Source organism: Chrysemys picta, chromosome 3 (genome assembly GCF_011386835.1).
Source record: "Chrysemys picta bellii isolate R12L10 chromosome 3, ASM1138683v2, whole genome shotgun sequence".
Lineage (NCBI taxonomy): Eukaryota > Metazoa > Chordata > Testudines > Emydidae > Chrysemys > Chrysemys picta.
Window position 1 is genome coordinate 112,546,186 of NC_088793.1, and position 26,319 is coordinate 112,572,504.

Genomic DNA, 26,319 nt, shown 5'->3' on the forward strand with positions numbered 1-26,319 from the left:
TGCAGTGATCAGAGATTTGATAATAGGGTAAAGAGCAGTGGTGGGATCTCAGCTACTTTAACAAACTCTGTCAAGAACTTTACCCAAAAGGGAAAGGTAAGATCAGGCTCTGTTAGGGTCCTGTTTAGCAAAAGGAAGACTTTTTCTGTCAAGAATGATCACAGCTCTGCCATCATCATCTGAGCTTATTTTCCAGAAGCCTGGAAAGCTTTTCTTTATAGATACATACAGTTGAGCAGTGGAAGAGTCTCCACACTTTGCCCAAGAATTCATGTTGGGTGTGCTCTCATAGTGCCTGTCTACGCAAGCAGTTCTCGGTTGCAAGAGCTTGGCATTTAAAAACACTTGGAGGTGTTCATACACGCTTAAACTTTACTCATCTCAGATTTCCACCTTCCTGGTAAATTAATTTACTTGTAGGGCCTATAAACAAGTTGATTCTTAACACCTGGAAAAGACACTTGCAAAGACAAGGTGTTCAGTAATTTGTTCTCTGGGTTTTGCATATGAATCTATTTTCTTAGGGAGGAGGACGAAACAAGATAGAACAAATGTACTTTTCATCACATTCCCTTTTGTTATAGTAAGTGCTGTGTACAGTGTGCACCCTCAGTATTTATTGTCAGCAATGGCAAAGCAGCAATTAAAATGTTATGGCAGCAAATTGTTCATTGGGGTGTTTTCACTCAAGTAGATTTTCACTTTTAAAGCTTGAACATTTGTGTCATGCTGTAATTAAGTTGTTAATCATAATATTGAAATGTTGTTATTAAAGGCCAAATCCTGCTCTGTGGACTCCCATGAGAAGCTCCATTGACCTCACTGGCCCTGCTCACATGAGCCTGGGTGATCAGAGATTTGATAATAGGGTAAAGAGCTTTTCACTCAAGATCAGTGGTTTAAATCCAGCCTAAGTCATTACCAGCTGGAGGCCGTTGGTCTGTATGAGATTAATTCATACTCTGTCCAGTTCCCAGTAGGCAAACACACAAGAAACATCCCCACAATCCCCACTAACTAGCACTTTTGTTAGCAGTTTCAATGGAGAAGCCACAGTTGCCAGAGGTGGGCAAACTACGGCCTGGGGGCCACATCCAGCCCTCCAGATGTTTTAACGCGGCCCTTGAGGTCCCGCCAGGAAGTGGTGTCCATGGTTTGCCCTGCTCTGGCACTCTAGCCGGAGAGCAGGGTCGGGGGCTTGCCCTGCTCCACGTGGCTCCTGGAATCAACGGCATGTTCCCCCTCCAGCTTCTATAACTAGGGGCAACCATGGGGCTCTGCATACTGCCTCCACCCCAAGAGCTGCCCCTGCAGCTCCCATTGGCCGGGAAACACGGCCAATGGGAGCTGCAGAGGCGGCACCTGAGGATGGAGTAGCACGCAGCGCTGCCTGGCCACACCTCTGCATAGGAGTGGGATGGGGGGACATGCCGCTGCTTCTGGGAGCTGCTTGAGGTAAGCGCCACCAGGAGCCTGCAACCCTGACCCCCTCCTGTGCCCCAACCGCCTGCCCCAGCCCTGATCCCCCTCCCGTCCTTCGAACCCCTCGGTCCCAGCCCGGAGCACCCTCCTACACCCCAACCCCCAATTTCATGAGCATTCATGGCCTGCCATACAATTTCCATACCAAGATATGGCCCTTGGGCCAAAAAGTTTGTCCACCCCTGTTCTAGGCTGACAGTCCTGCGCCCTGAATGTATATAATTTTCTTAGTGTTATCATGAGCCCTCATAATGTGAAAATGTGATTGCCCCCTGCTTTCAGTACATCCAGTCTGTCTCTTTAAGGAAACAAGATTTCATCTCCATTAATTCCACAATACACCACCTGAGTGGATTTGGGTAAGCAGCAGGGTGAGTCAGGCTTGTACAATCTTGGCTGTAGTGAGCCTTTCACGCTACTTGTACACACAGAATCCCTGCATATTTCAAAAACACAGGTGCTCAATTTGATCTTCTTGGGATTACAAGTCTGTGTCATAACTCTGAGTCACTGCATCCACATTGCCATTTTTCTGCATGTCATTCCCAGCGGCTCAGACTGCACAAGGCCAAACACGGCATACATGCTTGTGGAGGGGACAGCTGAAGTGGCAAACGGAAATTGGAAGATGCATTGTAACTGTCACTTCAGGAATAAAATGCTCTCTTAAAAAATGGAACTACCCCTGTGCATTTTAAGAACATGCGAAGAGCCAGGACAGGTGTGAAAACGGTTTGAAAGGTTTAATCCTACAACCATAACACTCTAGTGTGTGGTGGATGGCAATCATAGATGGCTTTGCTGGAGCATCAGAGAGGGGCTTCTTTGTGGATTCCTTAGGCATTAGATTAAATGATTATTGAAAACTGTTTTTTTCTGCAGTTTAACCACCTTTATAAGAGGCATGTAACTTATGTAGTTTATTATTCCTCAGTTGATGTTCTTAATAAGGGGTGGTGCCCAATCATCATTCTATTGTGTCCTATTGTTTCTAAAAGGCCATAACAATTATCTATGTTTATATTATGAATACCTTTTTGAATACCTATGGGCAATGGATGACTCTGAGCTTTCATCATGGAGGTTGCTGTCTTTCCTGTGAACAGGCAATCTGTGATGGGGCAGTACTCTTTCCAGTTGATTTGGAGGGCAGCCAGTTTTAATGGGTAAACATCCATGTAGTTTTGGGTTGTAAATAAGGTTCTCTTTTAAATTAACTAAGTTGGTTTAGTTCACTGTATAAGCACATTGGAGCTGTATATTAAGATGTGTAAATTGTGTTCCCCTCAGAGTATACCACTGAACTTTTCCTGTAGCTGCCTGCGTCTGCTTGGTGGGTATGTCTACAGTGGAGCTGGAGGTGTAATTTGCAGTTTGGGGAGGCAAAGCCATGATAACCCCCTCTGCCCCGCACAAGTACAATCCCATCTGAGATTCTAGATAGGTCCTCAGGGCACCTAGCCTGTTCTGCTTCCCATGCAACTGCATCAACATTTCTAATTTTAGTGTGCTAGCTCAGTCAGAACTAGCGTTGGTGTGTCTACCCACGCTGCAAATTACACTTTAAATTCTGGTATAGACATATCCTAAGTTTTCACAATTCAATGGTGCTTTCTCCCAGTATTGCCAACTTGAGGTTTTATCATAAAGTTCACAATGCCTAGTGTTTTTTCTTTCGTTTAAAAGGAAAAACTAGTTTCTAGACCCATTGATTGTGGAGAAAAGGTGAAAAATCACCAAACGCTCAATCTCCAGAAGACAAATAATAATAATCCAAAAATTACTTGACAATCTCATGATTTCTGGAAGCTTGGGGATGACAGTGCCATTGTTGGCACAACAACTATGCAAATGTAACAGAGTAAAAAAGACAAACATCCATCTCCTCGCGTTTCTCCACAGGGTAGCGTTCTTTTGTACCAATCAGGGGCTTTCTCTCCAACAATCATTTCTCATTATTGTCCGGTCCCCTCCTCCCTCCAGACAAGGTGGAGAGGTGAAATTTTTCCCTACCAAATAATTTTTATCAAGTCCAAAGTTAATATACCATTATGCAGGAAGGTGTTAGTGGCTGCCATCAGTGACAGACCTGGTTAAAGTCAATGAGTGAACTAAGCCCTTATTATTCACGCTAAATGAAGGAGCAGTTAAATTCCCTTTGAGGGGTAATAGCTGAAACAATGGAAGCCACCTCCCAAGGCTCCAGGCAGCATGGCAATGTTTGAGCAGAGGCTAAGGCATGTGGACCGAGTGGTTTCCCTGATTTCAAATAGAGGGACTCAGGCATAGAATAGTTGCAGCTGTGTGTGTCTGTCTGAGGTAGAGGCAGAAAAAAATGAGCAGAAGGCAAGAGAGGCAGTGGTGAGAATGGCCATGGGAGGAAGCCAAGAGTCGGAACTTCTTTTGGGAACAGTACATCCTGGAAAGGCAGACTTGGATTTTTGAACAAGGAAATTGCCGCCTGTTGCTTATTCCTACTGTGTTCCGGGAAATGGGACTTTGTGTACATTCTTTGTAAATGAACAGGTTTGCATGAAAGAATATACCTGACTCTCATAATCAATTTCTCCTCCTAACAGAAAAACCTTTGCAAGGCCCTCAAATATAGGCTAACCAAGATGCAACAATATGAATACCTCAAAGCTAATTCAGAACTGTATAACAATGGCCAGATCATCATCAGCTATTTAGTGGAGCTATACTGATTTACACCAGCTGAGGTTCTGCCCAAGCATCCGTCTAGTATAAACTTCAGATTAAAAAGTAAAGAGAGGGGCGTAATTTGGGAGTTTCTTTGTAAATACTAAAGGCAATTTCTCTATCATGGAGATTATAATGAATGCAAGCCAACCATGTGTTCTAATCCTCTTTTGCATTACTCTTGTTAATTTGTTTTCAGTACCCCTGAAAGGGCTGGAGAAACAGCCCTTATCATCTGTGAGATTTTGAAATTAGTGCCCCAGCAGTAAAACCTCTTTTTCTCCCATCTCCAATCCCTGGAGGAGGTTTATGCATGTACAGTGGAAGCAGTTCAGTATCACACTCTGGGGAAAGAGTTTATTTTATCCATCTGACCTTACAAGTGTCTGATTTCATTTGCCTATAAAATAAAAAATACCAGCTTCATTTAAAAGAAAACTTCATTTATTCTCTTTTAAAATAATTAAATACACCTAAAATTTGGTTAAAACTGGCCAATGAAATCAATTGGAATGAGTTCCTTTTCCTCTGGTATGTTCAGAGGGAACAAATACTTTTCTTCAGGTTTATTGAAAAATACAATGTTAGGGGTCGATAAACAAAACCAGCCAACCAACCAGCAACCACTGTTGCTGATACAAGATTGTGTGATTATGAAATTTTGAAAATGCAAGAGGTCCTGATTCTCATGTACAGTGTCGCTTCTTTTACCAGAGCAGCAGAAATAAGAATCAGGCTCAGTGAAATTTTAATTGACACTGTAAACCTGTGAATGATAAAATAGGCAAATAGCTTGTAATTCCTCACTTGGCCTTCTTATTAGTACATAACCATGGACCCCTGAACACCAGGAGGAACTAAAATGGATTCAAAAAATTAAACTGATATTCCAGAACACAAACAGAAAATACATACATAATCTAAAACATTACAAAGAAATAGATTAAAACTTGATCTGAAAGACTTTTTATCAGTAAAGCCCAAGTTCAGGGTTTCTGTATTTATCTTGGTGCATTTGATGTTGTTTATAACACCTGAAGCAGAGCAAGGAGTTTCAGTTTTACCCTACTTGAGTGTTATCTGTGATATCAATTGTACCTGAAATAATGCAAATCCTTAAACTCAGGTCCTGACAGGTAAGTAAAGAAAGGCCTGATTTTCCATTTTCTAATATACATTTATTAGAGAAGGCCCAAGCTGCAATGTTTATAGATGGATGTTTGGATCCAGTTTTTCCCCAAATAAACTGAGTTTTTGGAATTCTATATTTTGGGTTGTCCTACTAGAGCTAAAGAGCATCCAAACTTCTTCAGACTTCAGAAGGATTCAAATCTGGGGTTATGGTTTGGATTTATTTGCAGTTGTCCGTCTCCCTAATGTGGGGTACTCAATGAATTTCTTATATTTCTATAAAGAAAACAATTTAATTTCACTACTACAGCAAAGTTACATGTATTAGAGTAATTATGGTGATGGAAAGGTTCCTTTTAGTTTGTTTTCCTGATCTTGAGGTGAGGGAGTAAGAAACTCGTATCCAATAATTAACAGGTTATAGAAAATAAAAATAACTTGTACAAAATTAGCTTTGTATTAAAATATTTTTCTTTTTGCATTATGTAATTAATGTAACTTGTTATGAATTTCCATCACTCAAAACATTACCACTTGGTATTGCTTTTCTGAGGAGAACAGCACTACTCAGGCTATATCTGCGTTGTTCCACAGGTCAGACTACAGCAGTGTGAATAGTAATGTGCTCCAAAGTGCTGCACTGTATCTCACCCAGGTGTACATTGCAGATGTGAACTAAAAAGTTCCTAGTTCACATTAATGTAGTCCTGTATAAAGAGGGCTATATTAATGCCAACTAGGAAGCTTTTAGTTCATGCCCGTGGTGCCCACACAGGGGAGTTACAGCACAGCACTTTGTGAACACCCATGTAGTCTGAACTGTAGGGCAGTGTAAACAAGCCCTCAGTGTACTGTAATCACACACTGGATTTACTGCTGCACCATCTTGTTTGTCAACACAGAGAGAACTTCAGCTTCTCCTCCAAATTAACCTCTGGTGATTTACTTTTTTGCACAATATGAAGACAAGTGTTCTGGTTGGCTTGTTTAGTGTTAATTAAAGACCAGAGTAAATGATGGTGCAAGAGAGAAATCACTTCAAATAATCCATCAGCCTTACAATGTTAAACAGCTGCTTGTAAATGCTTGTGATTTCAACATGTTTATTAAATGGGTGTTATAGATTACATTTAGTTAGCAAATTCATTTGAGCCCTTTACAGAGCAGTCATCTATAACTTACTGCACAGGAGGGATAGAAGTTAGAGTGTAAGAGCATAAACACATCATTTCTATGAAAATTAGTTACAGTGAAGCTGGGTATACCTGTGGTTTCCATTATAGCTTTTGGGGGGAAGATTTATAGTACAGCTTTAGAAGATTGCTTAAGGGTAACATTTAGCACTGGACTTGGTCTAGTATTCATTTTCTGTCTCTTTCCCAGTTTTTGAAAATAAAATAATTTCATTATTCTTTACAAATTTGTATAGTTGTTTCAGACTTTTTTATGTTCTGTAAGGTGAATATTTAATTTGTTTTAAAAATGAAAACTTATAATAACTTATTATAGAACTATAATACTGTCTAGTGTCATTGGTATTTTGCTGGTGTTTTGCTGTGCAAACAACAAAAAAAATGTTTTAAATTTATCTACTTGAAAAGGAAGTTTGAAAGAAATTCAAAAAAATATTATGGCTAATTAACATTTAAGAATGAATGAAAGCCAATAAAACTACTATTAGTATTTCCCCAGTAAAAATCCAGTGATGGGGAGATAACTTTCCCCTTTCTAATTACTCCAAATTGTTGCCTTTGTAGGTAAAGTGGAATCTTAGGAGGGATTTGAAGTTTAGACTGACATGTTGAGTTCTTAGTTCTTTGAGGAAATCAGTTTCCAACTTGCATCCAACTTCTGGATGGCCTACTGTATAATGGTGTACTCAGAATAGCGCCAGGTTGGCTGCGGTCCACGTTACACCAAACACCCCCTCTAGTTAGCACCACTGTTGGCAGTCTCTGCTGAGAGGCCATGCATTGGCTGAGCACAGAAACTTGAAGTAACCTCTCCAGGACAGGTTTCAGAATAAAGTACAAACTCCTCCTTGCCGTTACGGTACTGCACACCGCTCTGCCCAGCCTGTCTCCTTGCTCTTCATGTCCACCTCTCTGCTTACATGCCTCACCTTGCTCCCTCCTGTTCTTGCTTTTAGATCTTCTTTTAACACCATTTTCTACCACTGAAACAGAATGTTCCGCCTGTGTCTTAAACATTCTCCCTGCCTTCTTTAAGTCCATCCTCAAAAATCCATTTCTTGCACCTTGTTTTCCATCATTGCCTTTCCTCAGCAGAGTGGTCGCCTTCTCCCTTTTGCCCTGCCTTAATGTCTCCATAACATGGATCAGAATTTATTTGATTTTTGCATTGTAGAACATGAATCATGGTTTTATTTTTGACCCTGATCCCTCCTTTCCCTGAAACCTTTCTTTGTCAGTTTTCAAGTTCTATGCTTTTTTGAGTTAAAGCCCTATTTGTTACACATGGGCTTAAGTGGCGGCAGGACAGGAACCTATGTCTGTTTCAATCCCAGTAAAGCAATATTATGGAATTTCACCAAGCTGTTATAATGTTTTTGTCAATTAAAAAGTGTTGGTGGGTATTAATAATATAAAAAAAATCTATATATGTGGAATAACACATTAGAGAAAATGATGCCATAATTGTTGTTTGGAAATAGAAAAATGTTTTAACTTTCTTTTTATCTGAAACATTATATTTATAGATTCCAGCATTCAGCAAGGGTTTACATTGAGCTGAGACAGAAATTGTTTTAATACATAAGTAAGCACTTGAGAGCTACTATAATTGAATGTTTGTTTCTGCCTTCTTGTAAAACCACACTTGGTTAGTAGCATCGCTAAGTGTTCACTTGTGTCTGTGTTGATGCATGAGCCATTATGAGAATATTTGGACTGTAGTTTCTTGAAAAGAAAAAGTATTCACTTGTTTGAAATCACATTTTTTTAACCATTCCTCCCCCACACTTCATTTCCTCTCTCCTGAATTTTATTGTTGCTACAGAATGTCATCATTTACTATGTGTCAGTCATGCAAGAGTAATGGAGCAGAAAGTCTCCACTGTTCTACTGTAATGGCTAAAACGATGGACCATGGGATGCAATTTGAAACTCAAAATGGATCCTTTGCTAATCTGAACCATTGGAAACTCAGTGAGCTGGTTAATTCCCCCAAACAAACACTTGCTGAAGTGGTAGCCACTGGAATCATTCTTTCTTTCTTTATTTATTTATTTTGATCAGTGACCCAGGACTAGCAACTGGTTGGCAGTTTCCATTAAACACCTGTGTGTTTCTGTGCTGTCACTGCAAAAATGTTTTGTTTGTCATAATATTTTCGGGAGTTTCTATGTGGGTTGGGACATGACTTGTGACAAAGGAGTCTAGACAGAATAATTGGTGTCAGACTAAATCACGCCGCTGGAGGACTTTGATGTTATGAGTTCCTAACGATCTTTTGAAAATGGCTTTCTATCATCATTGAGAAGATATACTAGAAATTGTAACATGTATTCAGACTAAGAAGGTGAAGTCCGTTGGAGAGAGAATGTTTTGGATTTTCTAATCTATAGTTCCCTTCCCATCTGCCTTATTGCTAGCCATTGGGGTGAGGGTTGTCAATGGAATTTATAATCTCAAATCATGAAATTGGCAACATCAGCATCTTTAGTCCTATCTCCACATGTTTCCCTCTGAACAATAGCTGCTTCCCATCTCAGTGATCTTAACCACTCCTAGGATTCTCTCTGTTTGCTGCCTACAGTTCTTAGGCCTTGTCTACACTAGCATTTTTGGACCTGTAATTCCCAGTTAGTGCAGTTCCACTTGTAGAAGCTGCGGTGTAGACAAGGCTCAGAAGGGACACAAGTTCTTCTATCCCCAGGGTTCGAGGATATGGTGATCAAAAATGTATGAACTTTATGTATGCTAATGGTCTGAATTACAGGCCTGTAATCTAAGTGTAGAAGCTCTTCTAGATTACTGCCTCTTCAGTGACTCAAAGTGCACTTCCAGGAAGCCTCTTTATATGCCGGGGAGGTTCTGGACTGGAGCCACAGGCTATCATTCTTCACAGGGATTTTTCTATGAATAACTTTTTTCCTTATATTTTTTTTACCAAAATAATAAAGACAGAGTATTTCCCGCCACATAATATACAGAACAGAACCCACCACCGGAAGGAAAGTCCCAGATTGATTTAAACCCTGTTTCTCTGATCTGGAGCAGTGTTTCTAATTGTGATACAGCTGCCTAACAATGCACTCTTTGGCAGAAATGTAGGTATTGTTTTGTGTATTCCCCTTAATGAATAATGGGCACTTTTAACTGCTACTTTCCTGAGATGTTGAGTTCTACAGAGGTCCTACAGAGGTCAATTGAAGTCAATACAGCTATGCTGATTTACACCAGCTGAGACTCTGCCCCCAGAGCTACCAATAACACCTTGAAAGGCAAAATAATTAAACCTCAAGTGAAAAGCTTTCCATAAACATCAGATGCATTGTAAGTTGTGAGGGAGTGGAGATGGGGTATAGAAAGCGGTTTACATTGGTGTTCTTTTCACTTGTCCTAGTATGGATCGGTTCAGTTAGAACAGAAATAGTTCACCACCGAGCATTTCTTCAGACCAATGTCGCAATGAAACATTACATTTCTGCTGTGAGACACTTTCAAAGAGAATTAGACCTTTATAGCCATATCCCCACAACAGGGTGTGTGTGAAGGTGTGAACCTTATTTTATGGTGTCTGGGTTTGAGCTCTGTTTATTCTCAAGTGGAAAAAATGTGTTGGTTTCATCCTAGCTCCCATTAGTTTACCTTACAAACATGTTAAACTAGTTGTGCACAATGGCCAGACTCTGTTGAAAGGAGGCCTTCAACTGGGTGGGTTATGCAAGTAAACTAACTAGGGGATATCATGTCTTGCATTGATCCTGGATGCCCTGGCAATGCGCACAAATTCTGAAACCTGACAGCACCCTAATATTGTCACATCTAATAGTGGCGAGATAGGTGGTTATTAGCATTCAGTAACGTGCTATTAGCCTTCTTTCTACGCTAAAAATGTGTGATGTATAGAGTTTAATCCAGCAAAAAAAGACACACATAATACAGCGAGAGGAAAAGTGATATGGTGGTTAAACCAAAGGAGTGAGTGTCAGGAGAAGGATGGTCTGATGTGAGTCTGGGACTTTGGAGAGCTGGGTTCAATTCCCAGCTCCATCACAGACTCGCTATGTGAGTTTGGGCAAGTGGTTTTGTGTCTCTGTGGCTTAGTTTCCGATCTGCAAAATGGGATAACAGTACTTCCCTGTCTTACCGGAGTGTTGTAGTGATAAATACATTGAAGACTGTAAGACACTCAAGACCTATGGTAATGGGGGCCATGCAAGTACCTGTATAGACAGTTAGATATGGTTTCTATTCCCGACTCTGCCATAAACACTTGCTCATGATAACGAGCAAGTCTCCTAGATACAAATTTTCAAAATTTGGGCACCTCAGTTTTTGGGGTCCGATTTCAAATACCTTGGGCCTTTTCAGATATACTGAGCATTCTCAACTCCAACGAGAGATGCAGGTTCTCAGCAGTTGGGCACCCAGAATTAGTAGCCATGTTTGAAAATTTGAGGTTGGGTTCCCAAAAATGCTAACTCTGTCTACTTAACTTGAAGTCAAGAGTTTTACTACAACTTCAGTGGGAGTAGTTAGGCCAATACTGAGTGCCTTTGAAAACCCCACCTTTGGCCTAGCCCTCTCTGTGCCTCAGTTTCACATCTATAGACTGCAGATACTTTCCTACCTCACATGTGTTTTTGAGACTTAGTTGATTAATGGTTGTAAAGCTCTTCGAGATTCTCAGATGGATGACACCTTAAGAGAAAAGTCACGTTGTTTAGAAATCTGGTGGTTGTTAATTGGGTTATCCAGCTAATAAACCACTTACCAAATGTGTCTTTGAGTAATAAGTAACAGATAAGCATCAGAGGCATCATGTTTGTAGGACTTGAACTAGAGACATAGGATTTGCTGTAACAGGATTGATGGACCATCAGGTCTGATGTTGTGTGTCCATCAGTGGCATTGTGGTTAATTAGAAAGATGTTAAAACACCTAGAGCACCTGGCCACTTCACAGTGAGGAAAGACTCTTTCCTGAGCCAGGGAGAACAGCTAAAACCTTGAAGCGTGAGCCACAAGTCTCACTTGGTATGTTTACAAATCATCGTCTCTGTTATAGTAGAACTCATGTAAAAAGAACTGCAGTTATTGGTACACACTGATTCTGTGTTGTGTCAATTCCTACTCTGCAAGATGCTTTTCATAATTCAATATTGGTTACTTCCTACCGGGTAATGCATTGTTTGTCAATAAACAGATTGTGAAAAAGTAGGTAATGCAGGACATGCCTGAGGCATGCTGACAGAACTTTTTGTGGGCTGCCTGGATAGCGTCTGTCCATACTGACCCTCACTTTCACCAATGCTTTTTGGGCCCGATCCCACAGCTGTTGAAGTCAATAGCAAAGTGTCCCCTGACTTCAGTGCTGTGGAAGAGGCCTTTCAGGTGGGAGAATGAATTCTTTCTAAAAGAGATGCTCTAGTTCAACCATAAGTAATGATCTTGATGCAGGAATTACTGGGTGAAATTCTGTAGTCTGTGTTATGCAGGAGGTCGGACTAGATTATCATAAATGGTCCCTTTTTGACCGTAAATTCTATGTATGTTCTACAGCAGATGTGGGCAAACTATGGCCCACTCTCCCTCCCCCACTTCCCCACAGCCACGCCGCTGCATGGGCCGCGCTGTGGCTCGCCGCTCCCGCTGGGCAGCGTGGGGAGTGCAGCTGGCTCTGGCCGGGTGTCACGGCTGCGAGCTCCTGCTGCTGGTAAGGGTGTGGTCCCTAGGGGACAGACAGGGAGGAGGGGGCAGTTGGATGGGGCAGAGGTTCTGGGGGATGGTCAGGGGATGGAGAACAGGGAGGTTGGGAGTGGGAGTCTCGGGAGGCCTGTCAGGGGGCGGGGATGTGGATGGGGTTGGGAGGACAGTCAGGGGACAGGGAGCAGGGGAGGTTGGATAAGGGGGTGGGATCCTGGGGGGCAGTTAGGGGCAGGGGGGTCCTGGGAGGGGTTGACCAGGGGACGAGGAGCAGAGGGCAGTTGGATAAGGGGTGGGAGTCCCAGGGGGGTTGTCGGGGGTGGGGGTGTGGATAGGGGTCGGGCAGTCAGGGAACAGGGAGCAGGGGGGTTGGATGGGGGTGGGGGGGCCCGGGAGGGGGCGGTCAGGGGACAAGGAGCAGGTGGTTTGGATGGCTTGGAGGTTCTGAGGGAGGCAGTGGGAGGATAGGGGATGGGGGCCAGACTGTTTGGGGAGGCACAGCCTTCCCTACCCAGCCCTCCATACAGTTGCGCAACCCCGATGTGGCCCTCGGGCCAAAAAGTTTGCCCACCCCTGTTCTACAGCCAAATTCACAAAGCCCCCGCTCCCCTTGTGTTAAGCCATTTTTGTCCCCTCCTGATCCTGGGCTGCTCTGGGGACTGGAACAGCAGTTTCTCAGGGCTGCAGTGCCTGAAATCTCCATAGAGTGATCCAACTTTGCCCCCAATACCCTCTACACCCCAGCATGTCTCCTGTGCCAGAACTAGTGAAGAGGTCTTTGGAAGGCAGCTTTATGAATACCTTTTACAGTGCCTATACTGTGAAAATTCACCCCCAGTTGGAACTGGGATTTTTAGGACCTCTTTACACTACTCTAGCACTTTAACCTGGTGTGGATCTCACCACATGAATCTGTGTAAAGCCCATAATTCAGAACCTTTTAGAACATCATATACAAAGCTTTGTAGAATGCTTAAAGGTTTGTTTCAAGTTTGAGAGCTACAGAGAATTAACTTTTAATAAACTAATATTGTAAAATATTTTGCAAAATGTCATCAGTTTGTTTTTTGAAACTAAAACCAGCCTTCCAGAATTCACCCCATTTTGCAAAATAAGACTCTGACCTTCAGTTGGATTCGTATAGGCACAGGGCCTACTCTCCAGTAGTCAGTCCAGAGCCTAAATAAATAAAACTGTTAATGGCTGGTTTAACTTTTAATAGGGTTACCATTCGTCCGGATTTACCCGGACATGTCCTCCTTTTCGTGCTAAAAATAGCGTCCGGGGGGAATTTGTAAAGCACTGAAAATGTCCGGGATTTCCCCCCTCCCCCGGCAGAGCAGAGCTGGGAGGGCTGCAGGAAAGTCCCGGGCTGGACTACGGAGCAGCTTCCTCCTCCCTGCATTCTGAGCCGGCCGGCAGCTCCTCCTCCTGCAGCCCGGTCCGGCAGCATTGTGCAGGGCCAGGGACCGGGTTTTGTTGTGCTGGGGAGCGCAGCCACGTGTCCGGCTGGCACAGAGCCCAACACCCTGTTCTGAGCAGCAGGGTAAGGGGGCCAGGGAGGTTCTGTAGGGGGGGGGGCTTTTTGGGGGGAGTGGAAAAAGTTTTGGGCAGTCAGGGTACAGGTAGGGGGTAGGGTCCTGGGGGACAGTTGGGGGGGTCTTAGGAGGGGGCAGTTAGGGGACAAGGAACAGGGAGTCTTAGGTAGGGGGTGGGGTTCTGGGGGGCAGTTAGGAGCAGGGGTCCCAGGAGGGGGCAGTCAGGGGACAAGGAGCAGGGGGGTAGGGGGCTGGGAGTTCTGGGGGGGAGCTGTCAGGGGGTAGAAGTGGGGAGAGGGATCGCAGCAGTCAGGGGACAGGGAGCAGAGGGGTTTAGATGGGTTGGGAGTTCTGGGGGGGGGCTGTCAGGGGGTGGGGAGTGGTTGGATGGGGCGTGGGAGTCCCAGGGGTCTGTCTGGGGGTGGGGGTGTGGATAAGGGTTGGGGCAGTCAGGGGACAAGAGGCAAGGAGGCTTAGATAGGGAGTGGAGTCCTGGGGGGCAGTTAGGGGCAGGGGTCCCAGGAGGGGGCAGTCAGGGGACAAGGAACGGGGGGAGGGTTGGGGGTTCTGGGGGGGCGGGAAGTGGGAGGGGCAGGGGCGGGGCTAGGGCGGGGCTCCTCCCGTCCTCTTTTTTGCTTGTTGAAATATGGTAACCCTAACTTTTAAACCCTTCTTCTCCCCAACATCATTGTTTGTTTGTCTGCACAGAAAAAATACCATTTCATTCTAATTAGGACTGAAGACTCTTGAATAATGATGATAGAGAAATTTCTTAAGTTATTTGTCTTTGAGTGCTGCCAGGGACAAGTGCAGCTTTAGAGACCAAGGTGGCAGAGGAGGCTAATGGCATAAATGAGAGAAGAGAGGGAGAAGAGAGTCAAGATTTTGAAACGCAGGATGCAGCTGGTTATTTCTCCAGGAGATTTAAAAAAATACAAAAAACTTTTCCACCCTCCATTTACAATTTACAGTGAACTAGGGCAAGTAAAAGGATCCCTTTGAGTGGCAGAAAAAAGGGATGTGGCCTTCTAAATTATACTCTAAAAAAAAATCTGTTAAAAAGGATTTGCAGCAGCTGCTTCTTCATACACGTAATAAATGAAATACCAAATATTTATTGCTGAGAGGCAGGGGTACAAATGCACTTCAGGCACATAGTAGATTCCTTTGACTGGCTGTATGCAGTCATGCCCATACTGGTCAAATGTTCTGTGTTGTCTTTGTGACCGTGGGTGGAGGAGGAAAAACTGGCTTGAATGAGCTGTGTTGCGAGTAGGTTTACTGTTGCTTGCGTCCGTCCGTCCGTCCTTCCTTCCTTCCTTCCTTTTTGGCCTTCAGGTCAGTGGGAGAGTGAAGGAGAAAGACTTGCAGTAATGTGCCTGCTGCCTTGCTGGCTGGAAAACTTGTTTGATTTCTCTTTTGATAGAAGTAATGGGGGAATGGGGACTACCATACCTCTACTTTAATGAGAAAATCAGAATCACTAGGTAGTGGTATGGGGAAACAGGGCCGCCCAGAGGATTCAGGGGGCCTGGGGCAAAGCAGGGGAGCTGCGGCGCTTGTACTCACCCAGCAGTGGTCCGGGTCTTCTGCGGCATTTCGGCAGCGGGGGGGGCCCTTCAGTCACTCTGCGTCTTCGGCAGCACTGAAGGACCCGCCACCGAAATGCCACTGAAGACCCGGACCGCCACTGGGCCAGGGATTGCGGGGCCTGGGGCCTGGGGCAAATTGCCCCTCTTTCCCCACCCCCATCCCAGGCAGCCCTGCGGGGAAATGATTTTTTTTCCCAGTACCTTTTGATTCTCAATAATTGGTTTTGGCTTCTTGACCTGTTACCTTTGCAGAGTATCCTGAGCCCCCAACAACTATTAAAGTAGATGGAAGGACTTTTCCATTGGAGTCTGGCCCCCTTTATATGCTGACACTTACACCCTGTCTACAATATTAAAATAACAAAGCCAAGGCAACCAGCACAGAACAGACCAAACCATGTTATAACAAAGTTACTATATCGTGTTACACCCTGTGTAGATCATGACTATCGTCTAACATAATACTGTTATCTCATTGTGCCATGATATGGTTGGGGACTATCCTGTTATACTACAGTCTCCAATAGTAGACGCTGGTCTCCATTTGAATGAGTTCTATTAGAGTGGCATTGAGTTTTGTCCTGGATTTTGTGGATTTTCTGGAAGCATTAACCCTAAAGTATTTCAGGTCAATTTACACTAATACCTTTTTTTTTTTTTTTAATTGAATCTTATTTTCTTATTACTCTCTTCTCTAGATACATTTCCCTTCTTTATCTTTAGGCTAAGGACATAGAAACTAGTTAATTTCGAGATAGAAAAGAGAGTTAAAACTAGATTAACTATTGCATTGGATAATATGCCATAAAAAGATAACCCTGCTATATTCAGGGATGAACAAGTTGACATGCTAGGTCTTTTCACTCTTTGATTTGAGTGTATGTCATGTAATTTGCTTGTTAGATCTTAGTGATTTCCTGGAGTACAGTAACAACTATTTGAAATCAATGGCAGAACTCTCACTGGCTTCAATAGGACCAGAATTTGCTCCAAGATTCATAGTCATGCCATGCAAAGTGCTTTCCCCCACTGTTTTGCATTCAGATGAATGAGGCGCCAACAGTTAGATTTACCTCCAGTGACATATGACTGCAAACTTTTTCCCAATCCCACCTGGAGTTTTACCCTTGATTTCAATGGGAGCAGGATTAAGCCCCCTGTTACACTTAAAGTGTACAACAGGTACACTTTAAATTATTGATATAAAATCTTAAATTGGACAATATGGGCCTGATCCACTGATCATATATATCCCTTTGTAATTGGTTTAAAAAAAATTCTTGAAACTCAACATCAGTATTGTGTCCACAAATAATTTTCTTCAATAGTTGCAGCAAATTAATTTCATTTTAGGGTTCTGATGAGAACATAACCCCTTTAAAGCCCATACTTAATCCTGTGTGTTGCAGTTCAGGGTTGGAAGAAGTAGGGGATGTCACAATAAGTTGCAGCACAGGCTATGTTAAACAGGAGGCATTTATTAAAGAAAACTACAGCATTCTGTCAACACAGACAGACTTCCATCCAGCTTGAGTTCCAGCTTTGTCTCCCTTGTTTACCAAGGATCACACTCTATCTGGAAATCTGTATATGAAGACATCTAGTGGCTGAATGATATACTGCAAGTAAACGTACATTATCACAAGGGTCAGGTGGCTCTGAAAGAGGAAAGAAAGCTCAGGAGATTGGCAGTCCACATGTAGGAGTATGTGGCAAATGTTGATTATCCCTTGAAGACTACTCACCTATGTTTCCTTTATTATTATTTTAACCCATATCTGTGTATAAGCCTTACATTGTGCTACATTTATCTGTAATAAGTATGTAATTGGCTTCTACTTGAGTATTTCAGTGCTTCTTCAGAGAGCGATTCCACTGGAAAGCTTAATGCTTCCTATATGAAAGGTTGTGGGATTTTTCAATGTTCTGTTCATGTCCCCTTTTTCTTTTCTCATCTAACTCCATATTTGTTTTTCTGGAGAATGCTGCCTCATTTGGGTGTTGCATTAACCCGACATCTGTTCTGTTTTAGGAGAAACCCGATGCCAGCCCCACATCGCTACAGCTGCGGTCCCAGATTGAAGTAAGCACAATGACTTTAATCATCTATTTTTGTTTTGGATTTTTTTTTTTAATTTGATATTTTGCACCAGTTGGGTAAAGCTTGTTGTTCTGTCTGCACTCATGGCAATGTATCTTCCCTTACAGGAATCACTTGGCCTCAGTAGTACTGTGTCAACACCAGAGACTGAAAGAAAGTAAGTTTGGGCTGTTGGGGAGCAGAGGGGTGTTAAGTGAATTTTTTTTACATGAACCAGCCAATTCATGTTAAACTGACTTAATTTCACATAATTCCAGATGAATGCCCCATTGAAAACAAAACGGACACCTCTTCTTTTTCTCTCTTTTTTTTCTCTTGGTATCTCTGTGCGCATGCATGCAATGTAAATAAAGTTGGCTGACAGTTGTGAGAAGTGTCATCGATTTCCCTGCAAACTAAAATCTACCTTTTTTTAAAAATAGCTTTTTGTGTGTGACTAGACGTAAAAGTTCCAAAAACAGAAATAGGAGTTAAACACTGAAACCACTTTCCTCCTCTTGTGAGTTCATGGTTTTGCTACTATGCTTTTGAAGAAGGTGCCAAGCAAATTGGGTATTTAAAAGCAACTTGAATTTTAGCAGTCCTAATAAAAACCTCTTTGTATGAGCTGTATGGGTTTTGGTTTGCTGTCTCTTCCCTCCCCACCTTTCCTGCTGCAATGTGTCTGTATCTGTTTGTTTTCTGTGCCTACCTGCTTTCATCCCAAGAACTGGAATTCCAACTGCTAAGGGTAATGTGCAGTAGTGTGTGAAAACATCTAGCCCTGTATTTCCAGGGACTTCCAGCTTCTTAGTGAGATACCAACTTGGCTAGTTAAGAAAATGCACAGGGAGCCCAGTTTCCAATGTATGGTACTTTAATAGGACGCTTCAGCCCCATATTTGAATGTCAAGTGAGATACTTGTAAGTCAGAATTGGACACTATGGCCTTGTCTCCATTAAGGATATTTTTAAAAAATTTGCCACCGTTGCTCATACTTGTTCAGCTGCATCAGCATGAGCAGTGTTGGGAGCCCTTGTTGAGATAGGATACCAGCTGTTGTCACCATTTTAAGTGCTGTTTCCATTAGTCATGCTCAGAACAGACATTATTTAAAGTGGTGGCAGCCAGTGGCCCATGTGCAGTAGGGCTTCCAATCGTGCAAACACTGGTGCTATCAATTATTGAAAAATCTCCTTTGTGTAGAGACGGCCTCGGTATCCACTTTGAGGATATCTCCCTGCCTATCTTCCATTTTATTCTATTATAATTAAACCAAAATGCCACATTTATGAAATTTTGAATAAGTGTAGTGTGGGGGACAAGCTAAGATTTCCTATAATAATAATAATAATTAATAATTAATAATAATATTAATTAATTAATTAGTCCAGCCATAGATCTCAAACACTTTACAGAGGAGGTGGTATTATTCCCATTTTATAGATGGGAAAATGGAGGCACAGAGCGGTGGAGTGACTTGTCCAAGGTCACCCAGCAGGCCACTAGCAGGACTGAGAATAAAACACAGATCTTCTGATGTCTAATGTTCTAACCACTGGGATGTACTCCCTTGCAGTATAGCTGCTAAACTACTGATACCTTGAATAAAAAGAAAGCAAGACATACATAAATATACTTGGAGTGGTTTTATTCTGAAAAGTGCTTGTTTTGTTTAACTGAAAGAATAATAACTTCACTTCTCAGTTTAAATGGAAAATGCAGATGAATTCTTTGGAAAGTAAAGTATTGCATGAATGAAATCGCACGTGTTGAGAGTGTGTGTGAACTGAAGCACAGAACTGATTTAATCTATCCAAATGTGTGTAAGATTGTCACAGAGGAAGTTTTGCATCAGGGAATTTGCACAGTCATAAAACACTTAACCTGAAGCATGTGGTCCTTCTGTTTGATGTGAGACTGAAAATTGCAAAGAGTACTCCTAGGGGAATTCTGTGCCAAAAAAATAAAAAATTCTGTGCACAATATTTTAAAATTCTGCATAGTTTATTTGCCAAAATAACACAATATAATCATGACAGTTTCAATTATTTTGGTAATTTAATTCAAAATACCTGTCAACCAGTATGTCTGTAACAATACAGATGACCAAAAAATTCAGGAAATGTTTTTCAACAAATAGAGTCCTTACTGGGAATATTAATACAGAACTTTGAGTAATAAATCATTTAAACTACAGTACAGAAACGTATTTCCCGCACCCCTCAGAAGCAGTGCAAAGGCTTAGGGGAGTCGGGGGTAATGGAGGAGCTGAGGGAGAGTCAAGTAATTGCTGGGAAGGAGCCTGGGAGTGAACTTGGAGGGTTGTTGGGTGTGAATGGGAGAAGTATGGAACAGGTTTTTTTGTTTTTTGTTTTTTTTTTGTAGGGGGGATTGTTAGGGAGTTAGGTAATCTCCCCCATGCAAACCCTGGCTGACTCCTACCCTCTCTCATTCAGTCTGGCACGTGCCCCTGTCCCCAAGTGTCCCTGCACTCTCCTTCCCCATTCCCTTGTGGTTCTGCACCTCCCTGTTACAATGTAGCCCTACACCCCCACTCAGCAACTCCCTGTTCCCAGGTGTTCTTGCACTACACTCCCATTTAGCCCCACCCCAGTCTATCCCCCCACTAGCTCATCTGAACCCTAGTGTGTGACCCTCCAGCAGCCCAATGTGCCCCATGCTGTCCACCGCCACCCCCCATATCCCATGTCTCCTGAACTGGCCACATGGGCAGGGTGCCGTGAGAAATACAGCCTCTTCTCTTCCCCATCTGCACGTAGGGCTTATCTCTGTTCTGGCACCACAGCAGCCCCTGGTAGGCGAAAGGTGTAACTGCAGCACCTCTCCAGCAGAATGTATCTTCTGCGGAGAAAAAAAAATTCTCCGTGGGACATGAATGCTGAGCATGCACAGTGGCACAGAATTCCCCCAGGAGTAAAAGGGGTAACAATCATTTGATGCCAGACTAGAAACACTAGTGGAAAATAGTCATGGTAGAAGTGATTTAAGCCTACATTGTTAGGGTGACAGCTTAATTGATCAATGCTAGTTTCATTCTCCTAGTTGAGTGGCATTGTCTCATCAGTTCAGCACTGTTACATGCAGGTAGAAAGCAGACTACAGAATTCATTGGCAAGAAAATTACGCTCTTCCAGCTGTTTAGTCCATCAAATGATTTTTTTTTTCTTACTGCCAACAAACTGAATTAGATTCTTCTTCATAATTTTCTACTTAGGCCTCGTGTATCTGAGTTATGTGCTTTCTTTTGTCCTGCCTGCTAGGATGCAGTACTCTGGAGAATGCAGGGAGTTCGTAAGGGTATGTCTATGTTGCAATTAGACACCTGTGGCTGGCCTGTGCCTGCTGACTTGGGGTCACAAAACTTGGGCTAAGAGGCTGTTTAATTGTGGTGTAGATGTTTGGGTTTGACCTGCAGCCCAAGTTCTGGGATTCTCGCAGGGTCCTAGAGCCCAGGCTCCAACCTAAGCCCAAACATCAATACCATAATTAAACAGCTCCATAGCCCGAGCTCCACAAGCCCAAGTCAGCTGTGGACAGCCACAGGTTTTTAATTGCAGTGTAGACATACCCTGCTGTACCACTTCTGATGGCTCATCTACACACCAATGCAAACTGCAGCCAGTCAGGAATTTTTCAGTGAAATGTTTTTCATCAGATAATGCCAATTTGTTGAAACTTAATTTTTTTGTGGAAATGTATCAATTTCAATTAAAGGTTTCTCAGGTCCAGGATGGAATTTCTGGTCAGAGACCCAACAGCTTGGTGTTTAGGGCACTCACCTGGGATGTGGGAGACCTAGTTCAGGCTTGATTCAGAACAGAAACTTGAATCTGTTTCTTTCAAATGTTTACCCTAGCCACTGAACTATATAGCAAGTCTCTCTCTCTCTCTCTGACCCAATACATTTTTATTTACACAGAGTGGAACAGTTCCAACAGAGGAGAGGGAAGGGAGAAAAGAGAAACTGACTCTCACCTAGTGGTGAGGGCACCTGTGTGGGATGTGGGGGACTCAGGTTCAAAACCCTGCTCTGCCTTATTCAGTAACCTAACTACCAGACAATTGCGGGGGGAAGGGTCTCTCTTGTGATGTTTGTTACAATTTTCAAAATATCTTGTTTTCATTCCTGTGTAGAAATAAGTTGGTAATCTCAGTCTAGCTTCTATTGGACAAGGGTCTGCCAGTCACAAAATCCACCCTAATGATTGGCATGAAACTAATAGAAACTTCCTTTTCAGTAGAGAGGCAAGAGGGCTCTGTGGGCCTGGAGACTGAATTACTTCTCATCTCTAGTGATGGTCCCTCCAGAAAGGGGGTGGGGAAGTATAAGCTTCTGTTGCTGCTGTCCATACTGTTCTAGCTCAATAGAGAGAGAGAGAGAGTAGTAAAATGTGTTTGCCATGGCACTAAAAATGCTCATTCCATTAAATTGGCTGTAACAAGGAAACCAGGAGGCGAGGGGGAGGAAAACTGCAGGGAAAACATAATCAGAAAAATCCTTATGGTACCAAACAAAGCAGAGAGGTGTCTGAGATTTGTGGGGTTTTGTTGCCTGTATAGCTGGTAATACCCAATATGTTTAAAAACTGCCTGAAATATGATCAATTAAAAATAGAAAGCAGAGTCACATTTGTTCAAGTCTAGTTCTAAACTTCATGACCAGTTGAGTTTTTCAGATAAGTTGCTTCTGTAAATTGAATCAGTTATGCAGTTTTTGTAGGGTTGTAATACTCTGCAAATAACTCAATGGAAAATGATACTCATTAAATGTTTGTGCTTTTTCTTCCGTTAATAGTAGCATTTTTCTCCTGTCAGGTTTAATTTCCACACATACATCCTTCAAATTGCAGTATTATTGTCAGATTGAATGTTGGTGTAATATTGTAAAGTCTGAGCTTGCCTCCAGCATAGTGGCATGCCTCTGTATACAACACTGATATTTTTCATTTTGAACAGCAATCCTGACACATTCAGACACAAATGAATTTTGGTTTTGACTAAAAGTATGACCGATATAAGACCAAATATCCAGAAAACACGTTCTTGATGGCTATTGTTGCTTCTTGGTGCTAGTAATGTGTCAAGCCACGGGTGCATCATATGTACTAATAATGCTATTATTTCTCTAAGATGACAACTCCCCAAGGAAGTTTACTCAAGCCAGGGGAATGGGGGAGGGAGGGGAGGAGAGGAAAGGAGAGGTTGTTCGCCTCGTTGTAAACACGGTGTTTTAAACAATGGAAACCAACATTCTGATTAGCTCCCAGTCCCCATATTTGAGCGGTCAAGACTCTGCATGATGGACTGATGAGCTCTGTATGTTTGACAGGAAATCCAGGCCAACCCTACTCCCCTTGAACTCATGCTTCTGCATCCTGTCTCTCATCCTGTTTTTAGCAGATCCAGGGATGTTGTAGGGGGAAGTTATTTGTTTTCCCCCTTGGGGAATAGATCTGTTTGCTGTCACTATTCACTGCACTGGCCTTGTTACGTATTTTAAGTGTGGTGTATCCGAGAGCCTTCCGGAAAGGGTAGGAGCTAGATGCCAAGTGCAAGAGCACCACATACAGGCAGGACAAGGCACAGTCCCCTGTGTGTAAGTTTATTCTTCCAGTTAGAGGGGTGGGGAAGAAAAAAAAAAAAAACTACCAATGGATAAAAATGGGGGTCAATAACTCTGAGTGAAACTCTCACCTCTTTGACATTCTCATCGTGTTCTAAATCTTTGTGTCGCAGTGGATGTCCTGAAGTGTCCCATCAAGCAACAAATCACTCACTGCTTCTTGAGCGATATTATTCATCAGTACAGCACAACTTCTAACCAAGAAAATGAAGATATGTCATGTTAATGTTGTGATTCATGTTCCCATATCTGTCAGGTTACAGCAAAATGCATTTTAAATATTCTCTGCCAGTTGAGCCTCAGGCTCTAGACCTACGTCACAGTGCAGGAGTCAGGTAGAGGTTGATCTGTCCAGCAGAGGATTCAGGAATGCGTGTATCATGTGCATGCTACATGATGTAACATTTCTGAGGGGCTTGGCATTCCAGCTTATAGGAGTCCCTGTGCGTTCAGCAGCTGTGTCCTTAACTGTGCTTCAGCTGTTCACAAATGTAAAACTTGGTTGTGCTGTGTGTGTCTAGTACGTGCCTCTTAAACTGACCTTCTCGCATTTGGAGTCCATGCACTGTGGCCAGCTCTCTGGCCAGTGGAAGGAGGTTTATGGTGTTGTGAATGTTGGGACTGTTTTTTGTGAAAGCTACTTGATTCTTGAGGCATGCAGTGAAGTTATCAAAGAAACCAAAGCAGCAATGACAAAAGCAGCCATCTGCAGGCCATGTCTTCCCTTTGGGGGACACTATTAGTTTAATTCATTCTTAAAGGCTGAAGATTTGCTTCCCTGGGTATGCAGAGTTTTCAGCCCAGATGCCATTATGTGGTATAAACTCAAATTCATCTCGGGTATTAAACCTCCAGATCAGTGCAGTGCTGGGAGAGCACTTGGAGTTCAGTGCTGTCTTGTTCCATAGTATTTCCTAGTGGAAATAGCAGTCTTTTAAAACATGCTTTCTTTATACAAAATAACACACAAGACCCAAACTCTGGTCCCTGTGGTACTCTAATCCAGTGGTCTTCGGCAGTAATATTTAGCACTAAACCTCCTAATCCTCTTCCACTGTAGCATCCAGATTCCAGGCCAAGCCCCAAAAGCAAAAGGGTCATTAAATCAGCACTCTAGGTCACATTCCCATTGTGCTGGCTTAAATTTGGTCAGACTCAATTCTGGCAGCTTGTCACCGTGTCCAGATTAACTGTGGCAGATGACTGTGAACTCATCTGTGATGAAACAGGAGAGCTACGCTGATGGGGATGGGAGAACAACAATAAAACGGAGAACAACAATAAAAAAACCAAACAAACCCAGGACACCATAGCTGCACGTAATTAAGGATGGAATAAATTCCCACTGTGTAGGTTAGAAATTACAAGGGAAAGATGAGAGAAAGAGAAGCTTATCTTCCAAATTTCTGGAGTATTTAAGATAAAATTTCTTTATATGCAGTGCTTGCAAGAATCAAAAGGAGTCAGTGAATGTGTGTATGACCCCATATTAACTTGTTTGAGGCCAGATTCAGTGGAAGCCAAACTATTTGTGCTGCCTGCAAATAGCCTCCCAAAGAGAAACAGAGCAAGAAACTCCCACAATAACACTCACAATAGGAGTGAAAGGCCAGCCAAACGCAGCCGGTGACACGTGACAAGTGCAACCAGTGTGTCTCTGAGCAGCTGGAGGAAGATTTCAATCCTGGTAATTTTGTAAAAGGACGTTTTTCACAGCCGGTCAATGCAGCATGTAATGACCAACATGCTTTGTATATAGAGAAACATCACATTTGTTAGCCTGGGCCTAGCTCACTGCTGTGGAAGTATTTTAGAACTGATGATTATCTGCCTCTTTGCATGGATCCTTCTGTGCATGCTCTTGCAACTTGCTAAACATCACATCCCCTGCCGATGGCCGTGTTCATACTGCATTAGTAGAACCAACATGGCTGGTTCCATGTTAGCTGTGGGGGTGGGGGGAACAACAAAAATAACAGCTCAGTGTTTGTTTCCACTGAGAAAGTTTTGACCTGCTTAAAGAGCCATTGCTATGGAAACGTAATGAGAAGATAATTGAATGGAACCTCTTTGCCTTCCATCTCTTTACACTGATGCCAGGAAGGTCAGAACCTTGCAGCCTGGCTTTCCCTTCAGGTCCATGCAAATTTGATAAGAAACTAAAGGCCCATTTTCCTCTTGTATGCCAGCCCCGTTAGATAAATTATCTTGTGTTCAGTCAGTAACAGTTATAAAGATGTCGGTTTTCACACTGATTATGTGACTGGGCCCTATATAATATATACAGATAACCAAATGGCCTTCCAAAGGAACATGCAAAGGCTTTTGTGTTGGTTTATTCAGCAACCCAAATGTCAATAATATTTTTAGATCCAAAATCACATCCTGAACCATCCAGTCCAAAAGGGTTGTAAATAGTTATTGATAAGAGTTAAGAGGGCCAGTATCAATTTATTGAAGATCATGATGGTGTTAGTTTCATTTTTTTGGACTGCAAAATGGACACCTGTGGATTTTATGTCCCATAAATAAGATGTGGCCATGTTTTAAAGCGTACTTGCATTTATAACGTTTAAGGTAAAATAAAAGCCAGTCAGAATCACTTCATTCTCTGCTCCTCTGTTATGGTTTGTTTTGAGAATGATGGGATTTTGAAAGCCAACAGCACATTCATAAAAGCAGCACATGGTGTCATTTGTTTCCCTTTCCAATTCTGTAATAGTCCAGCTCAGGGCTATTTCACATCTCAGGGCACGTATGGACTGTGTCTTGTAAAATCAGCCACTCGCATGCAGCTCCAAGTGGCCACAGTTCGCCGTTCCCAGCCAATGGGAGCTGTGGGAAGCAGCGCAGACCGTAGGGACATGCTGGCTGTCACTTCCCACAACTCCCATTGGCTGGGAATGGCAAACCATGGCCACTGGGAGCTGCAGACGGCCATGCAAATGTAAACAAACTGTCTGGCGGCCCACCAACAGATTACCCTGACAGGTTGCGAGTGGCCCGTGGGCCACAGGTTGCCCACCACTGCTCTAGGGCTTGAAAAGGAGTGTATGGAATGTGCAAACAGGTAGGTATAGAAATAGTATTACCATCTGCTGCAGTTTAATAACAAGATAAGTCCTGGTGTTACCTTTGGTACAGCTGGTGTTGCCATGGTGTGTCTAAAACTCTGTGTACCCAAGACACAGCTCCATTGGAGTATATCGTTTCTGCAAAACAGGTATGTAGCAAACATGTTCTTTGGATCCAATGA

The 26,319-nt window shown here is 42.8% G+C and overlaps 1 protein-coding gene across 10 annotated transcripts in view; it reads left to right on the forward strand.

The window, feature by feature from the left end:
- Positions 1–26,319, forward strand: part of SASH1 (SAM and SH3 domain containing 1) — an 817,652-nt gene that overhangs the window by 702,432 nt on the left and 88,901 nt on the right. For all 10 annotated transcript variants that reach the window (XM_008177281.4, XM_065590318.1, XM_005280431.5 and 7 more), the window contains exons 3-4: positions 17,368–17,418; positions 17,544–17,593. In XM_008177281.4, the coding sequence (XP_008175503.2) occupies positions 17,368–17,418; positions 17,544–17,593 (101 nt within the window). The remainder of the gene's footprint in view (positions 1–17,367; positions 17,419–17,543; positions 17,594–26,319) is intronic.